At 37.6% G+C, this 6334-nt stretch overlaps 1 protein-coding gene and 1 non-coding gene across 2 annotated transcripts; one reads left to right on the top strand and one right to left on the bottom strand.

Moving 5' to 3' along the window:
• Positions 1–279: 279 nt before the first annotated feature.
• On the bottom strand, positions 280–2649 carry rpl19 (ribosomal protein L19). Its single transcript, XM_008329452.1, has 6 exons — positions 2573–2649; positions 2103–2209; positions 1521–1643; positions 1253–1373; positions 649–759; positions 280–473 (listed from the first exon to the last, which is right to left on the bottom strand). Exons 1-6 carry the CDS (start codon positions 2575–2577, stop codon positions 350–352), a joined length of 591 nt encoding a protein of 196 aa, XP_008327674.1. The 5' UTR covers positions 2578–2649; the 3' UTR covers positions 280–349.
• Positions 2650–5724: 3075 nt separating this feature from the next.
• trnac-gca (transfer RNA cysteine (anticodon GCA)) lies at positions 5725–5796 on the top strand. Its single transcript has one exon. It is a non-coding gene; the product is annotated as a tRNA-Cys (tRNA).
• Positions 5797–6334: the final 538 nt, after the last annotated feature.

Raw genomic sequence — 6334 nt, 5'->3', positions numbered from 1 at the left:
CCACTAACTTCTAAATTTTAAAGATGTAGCACAGACAAACAACGTTACCTATTGCAAATAAATTATGTGAACATTTTAAGACCTGTTTAAAAGGTCATCAGCCAATCAGCACTATTAGAACAAGGTTCTTATTTTCTCTCACTGTATAAACACCAATAAGATGGCAAACTGTCATTTAAAAGTGACCATTTGAAAAGTCTGTTTGTTATCCGCACAGACAACGCAACATATTCCGACCATGAGAGAAACAAAGACAACAACAACACAGAAAACCATGGGTGTCTTTATGTACACTTTTATTGTCAGCACTTGACTGATGGCACAGTCAGTTAGGACGGACGGAGCCAGATCACTTCTTGGTCTCCTCCTCCTTGGACAAGTTCTTGATGATCTCCTCCTTCTTGGCCTGAAGACGCTCCTCTCTGCGCTTGCGGGCCTCCTTTGTCTTGGAGCGACGAGCCTCAGCCTGGTCACTGCAGAAGAAACCAAATGACTGTTTGTTATTGTGCAATTTTAGCTAATCCCAGATGACTTATGGAGGTTATTTTTAATTAAGCATCACAGGATTAAATCTAGCATAAAACAAGCTGGACATGAGTGCAAAGAATGAAGTAGAAAAATAAAAAACAGTTTGGTTCGTTGACTTACGCCAGGAGCTTCTTGCGGGCCTTGTCTGCCTTCAGCTTGTGAATGTGCTCCATAAGAATACGCTTATTCTTGAACACATTACCCTTGGCCTTCAGGTAGAGGCTGTGATACCTGGGGAAAGCAGAGAAGATTTAAAAGGCAGAAGCTTTGCTAACATCAGTGAGCAGTGGTTGAAGTGGCCAGTGGGTGCCAGTGCATTTTATATTTGTATTTTTATGTTTCAGAAACAATTGTAGAGTCTTTTCCTCTCATTTTTTATTATCCAGTCAGAGATGTAACATATCTTTACCTTCAGAGATCACTAGCTACTCTCTGCTACAGTACACTGTCACCCTATGGTATTGTCTTTGATACACAAAGGCTTTATTATGTTAATAATTAAAAAGTCACATTGCATGTTAATTCTGCATCATTAAATCAAATGAAGCTCAGCTCATTAACTGGGGACATAAAAGGGTTAATAGGCCAAACTAAAGGTGAGGGAATCAGAGCTGTACATTGTCTTTACTAATTTCAACCCAGTAGTTATATCATTTCATGTCTTTTGCAGGCAGAAAATAATCTGATTTTAATAACAAAAAAAGCAACAAGTTCTTGAACCTACATGTGCCTGTCGATCTTCTTGGCCTCCCTGTAGCGACGCAGCAGACGACGCAGGATCCTCATGCGACGCATCCAAATCAGTTTCTCTGGCATACGGGCATTGGCTGTTCCCTTTCTCTTACCTGAGAACAAAAATCAGGTTACTACATGAATAACTTGATAAAACATGTTTTTGAAAAAAAAAACCAAATGTTTTAATAAATCAGTTAATTATTGACATTGTACGAGATCAACAAGTAACACGTGCACAAAATCAGTTCTCCACTCACCAACACCCATGTGTCTTCCCTTGCGGCGTGCCAGTGTGTTCTTGCGGCAGCGGGCCCTGGAGTGGACCGTGACAGGTTTGCGGATGATAAGACCATCCTTGACCAGTTTACGGATCTGCTGACCTATACACAGACACAAGCCAGTTAAGTTTCTGCAGTGAAAATAAAGTAACGTATACAAGAAAATGAATTTAAACCAGCATCAGTCATGACAATATCATTACAGGAACCAGCTCAGTTCAACACAGCTGCTGTCTACCATAGCTATTTGAGGACGTATAACCACATGAGCAGTTATAACACTTAGCTTGTTTAGCTCATGACAATGGTTCAATGATCTTATTTATTACCGATTTATTGATATTTAAAAAAACAGCGTTTCACATTTGTCCTAAAGTTAAAACTTTAATAAACAGACACAAAATGAAAAGTGAATGAATGGCCGTTTAAATTGCAATGAAAAGTTTATTTTACATCATGTTTTGAATATTAAAACAGAATTCATATCACTGGGGTAACAAACTGACTGAAAATCAACACAGAATTGTACAAAGAAAACTTTAAGATTTTTTTTTAACTTACGGGAGTTGGCATTAGCGATTTCATTGGTCTCGTTAGGATCCAACCAGACCTTCTTTTTACCACAGCGGAGAACGCTGGAGGCCAGCCTCTTCTGAAGCCTTAGCATGCTGAAGAAAACACAAAACACGGACTCAGACACACAATCAAATAAAAATAATACAACACAGCCTCTTAATGTTAACATTATCGAGGATCGTTTTAAACTACAAATTAAACAGTGTAGCAGTGCGTCGGCAGCCGTTCGTAGCAGAATTAGCATTTAGCTGCCAACACAACATGGCCTCTAACTTCGCTACATCGTGTTGCTTAGACATGTGTAAAAATGTAGGTTTTCAGTAATTCCATGGTGGAAACGATATATATCAACAAAGTACATATTCATTCATCTTTGCTTGGTGAACAGAGGACGCATTATGTTTATTTAAGCTACAAAATAGTGACTTTAATTGTAGCATTGACAGCGGTCCTACCTCATGGCTGCTACTTCAATAGGAAAAGGAGGATCGGAGAGAAGAACCGGAAGATACCATTAAACAGTACAGTCCATCTGTGAACCACAAACAAAACATTGTAATTACATATATTAAACATCCATAATCCGTTTTAAATTTTACTTATAAATTAATTAAATACTAAAAAGTATTTGTAGTCAATCGACAAAATATTTTTGGGTTTTTTACCGCAGACCTATAAATATTCTATACCCTTTTTGATGGTATCGTCTGCCGTTTCTACAATGCATTGTGGGTACGTTGCATTCGCTAAGGTTTTGCTGTTTTGACCACTTGATGACGTTGTCTCTAAGCAGGCGTCTTTAAACTCAACACTAGTAAATATAAAGATGTGTCCTTAAATGTACAGATAGCGCATCTTTCTGTTGACTTTGAGTTTAAAAAGTACTGTTTTCGAATTTAACTGAACTAAATAAAAATAACTTTGTCAATGTAATATGTTCACTTTAGTGACCAGGTCAAAGAATTTCAAAAAAACCTTAGGTCAAGGAAAGCCTGTCTCCACACAGTAGCAGGCTCCTTGTATAGATTTTGGACATAGCTGCCTTCAAATGTACAATTTATAATTATTATTCTCATAAAATGTGCATGACATAACACTAAAAGTGTATCATGTTACATTTATTCTATAAAATACAATATAAATACATTTATTCTATACAACATAATGATAAATCACTACAGTCTCTCAGTACACAACAAAGTAAAGACAAAAAAGTTCGAAAGCACACAAGCATAAATTATCTGCAGAGAGTTTGAAGTCCTAAAGATACACTATGAAAGTCATCCCACTGAAGGTGTGAAAGACACCCCGAAGAAAAGCAACAGAATTATCACCAACAAGGCTAGTTGAGATCTCATTAATGCAGCTCCAGGAAGTTAAAAATAACAAACAGCTAAAGCCTGAAGTGGTTCAAATAAAATCTCCAGCAGAAGGAAGGAGCAGATTCAGAACAGAACATAGTGATTAGTCCAAAACACCTCAGTGCTTCATACTTACAAGTCCAAAGCGAATGTGTTTCAGCTGTAACTTTATTTTTTGCTAGAGCTGCATAATTAAGACCTTACTTCGACTTTTCTGTGGTATTTTTTCCATCCTGCTGTATGTTCGCTGAAAGGTGTTTTTCACACAATTAGCGAGGTGAATTTCACAGTGCATCACTCAAAAGTTCAGAATGCATTAACAACAAGTTTATATCAGAGTTTGCCTTCTTGACTTGTGCGCTGCCATGTCAACCCGATATGCAACTTATCTCTTGTGGTATGGCATTTCAGGTATAGAATAGAATAGAATAGAATAGAATAGAATAGAATAGAATAGAATAGAATAGAATAGAATAGAATAGCCTTTATTGTCCTTGTACAGTGTACAATGAGATTTGAGCGCTACTTCACTTGATGCAAAACAAAGAGTAGAAGAAAAACGCTCTACAATATATCACTATATCAAGAACAATATATCTGCATGCAGGTATGACCAAAGGTACTATTAGAGTCAGAATCTCCTTATTGTCTGGCTAAAGGACAACTAGTTTATTCAAATGCACATTTATGCCAGACTATCAGTAAAAATATTTTTCATTTTAGTTAACTTTGACTAGTATGTTTAATTTTTACATACATTTTGGATTATATATTATTGGTTTTATTATTGGTTTTATTGTCAAAATAAATGTGTCTGATACATGAGTAGCAGTGTACCGTTAGTAATATTACATGTTTAAATCTAGACCCTTGAAAAAAGGTTTTGTAGCACCAAGGTTTAACCATGAAGGCTGAGACCTAATCACATGGCCTTTCAAAACATTCATTTTTAATTATAAACTGGAAGTCAGCCACTATACAGCTGATTAGTCTCATTTCTAGGAAACCCAGCACACGTTGTTTCCTTTTACTAAATCAATTTCCTCAAATTTGCCATTTATATCTCATTTCCACTTTGTCTGAACCAGGGGGAAAAATCAATTGTAACTAAATTAGAGACAACTGGAAACAGATTAAAGAATTACAGGCAAAGGCACTGTTTGGCTTTTGTAATGTTTCTATTGAAAACAATCACTAACAGCAATATTAGCACTTCAGAGTGGCCACTTATGAAGACATTTGTTAAAAGAATAGCTGGTGGGCACATTATTATTTGACCGGTTGCTTATCAAGATTACCACTGTTTCATCTCTCAGACAGCAGCAGCAGCAGAAGCAGCAGCCTCACCATGGAAACAGTGTAAGCTCACAGTGTGGGAGCATGAGGAGCACTCCTTCACCTCACATAACCCAGAAATAAAATCACCATCACCCAGTGAAGTACTACTGAAAATACTGGACCAGGAGCAGGGACAGACGACTGGAACGACTTTCTCTGTCTTCCGTTGTTTTTGTTTTTTTTTAGCATTCGAGTCTCTCTTACACTTTTGTTTCACATCTCTGTGGTTTATTGGGTAACATCGGCTCAAATGCATACAAATGAAAGTGTGACTGTGCCTGCAACTCTAAGTCTTCCTCCTGGAATAAACCAATGCCAGAATCTAAACGCTGCTGTTTCATTTTTGACCTATTGTTATGATAAGTCAATCTGGCAGTGGGAAGAAGCTGCAGACAGAAGATGTTCCTCCTACATTGCGCCTCTATATCCTGTATTGTTGATAACTCTCAGGTCATGTTTGTTCTGAAGCATCTGAGAAAATGCTAAATATTTTTTTCTCTCTCTATTTTAAAAAAAAGTTTTACATGTACATTATAAATACTCTAAAAAACTTGAGAAATGTTGCCAAAAAATAACAAACTTTGTAAGTAATCCAATGCAAATAATGCAAATCTTTATTCTCACTCCATGGAGGTCAGATCTGAGTTGGCTGGAGTCTGGGTGGTGTTTATATCCAGCCCCAACAACTCTGCCTACAGTTTCAGTTTCTTCTGTTCCTTACCAGGCTTCTTTTCAGGCTTGAAAAATACATATCAGTTCCTTTAGGTTCTTATACCAAGGTTTAATTCCAAGGTAATTGCCAGTAGTGATGAAGTCACCACTCACTGGAATAGTTCATGTCAACCATGTAAGACATGGAAGGCCTGAACATTTAGTTTTTAAATCAAATCCCAGAAAGGTATTGCAAAGGGGGTATAGCTCAGTGGTAGAGCATTTGACTGCAGATCAAGAGGTCTCTGGTTCAATTCCGGATGCCCCCTGTTCATCTTGAAGGTCTTTTTGTTCAAAATCTCAGCTTTTTTCCCTCGTTCTTAAACATTACATCAGCATACGATCACTGCACATTTAGAATGCTACTTTTTTTCTTCAGCCGTGTGACTGTTCTCTGGACAAGAGTGCTTTTCAGCTCTGACGTCAATCTTACTGAATGTTCTAATTAATGAACAGATGGTCTACTGTTGGTCAAACACTATTTATGTCCTCTGACTTGTTTGGAATGGTCACACGGACATAAAAATAATCAAGGCTGAGGTACGCACTCTCCCTTATGGGAAACACTGAAACAATAATATATGAATGAAAGGAAGGTTTATTTATGCTGGTGATAAACCCTGGTACTTTAGACATGTCTCCTACTCTGGATGAGCTGAGTACCAGCTAAATGAAACAAAAATTGTCATTTAGTGTCTGCGTATTCAGAGTCCAAGTGGGTGTCCCAGAGGACAGGGGCTGAAATCAGTGCTCCCTCTTTGGTGTCCTCGGAGGACCATGTCAACCAGCTGTTGCTGCTGCAGGACT

This window comes from Cynoglossus semilaevis, chromosome 17 (genome assembly GCF_000523025.1).
Source record: "Cynoglossus semilaevis isolate Cse_v1.0 chromosome 17, Cse_v1.0, whole genome shotgun sequence".
Taxonomy (NCBI): domain Eukaryota; kingdom Metazoa; phylum Chordata; class Actinopteri; order Pleuronectiformes; family Cynoglossidae; genus Cynoglossus; species Cynoglossus semilaevis.
Note: the sequence above shows the minus strand (reverse complement) of the source record. Positions and strands in the feature narration are given on the sequence as shown.

What these genes read in the sequence shown, in the direction of transcription:
- rpl19 (XM_008329452.1), bottom strand. An exon ending in GGGAAGACACATGGGTGTTG is followed by an intron (nt 1,374 to 1,520) that starts GTGAGTGGAGAA and finishes TTTTGTTCTCAG; the next exon opens with GTAAGAGAAAGGGAACAGCC. An exon ending in GCCCGCAAGAAGCTCCTGGC is followed by an intron (nt 474 to 648) that starts GTAAGTCAACGA and finishes TTTCTTCTGCAG; the next exon opens with TGACCAGGCTGAGGCTCGTC.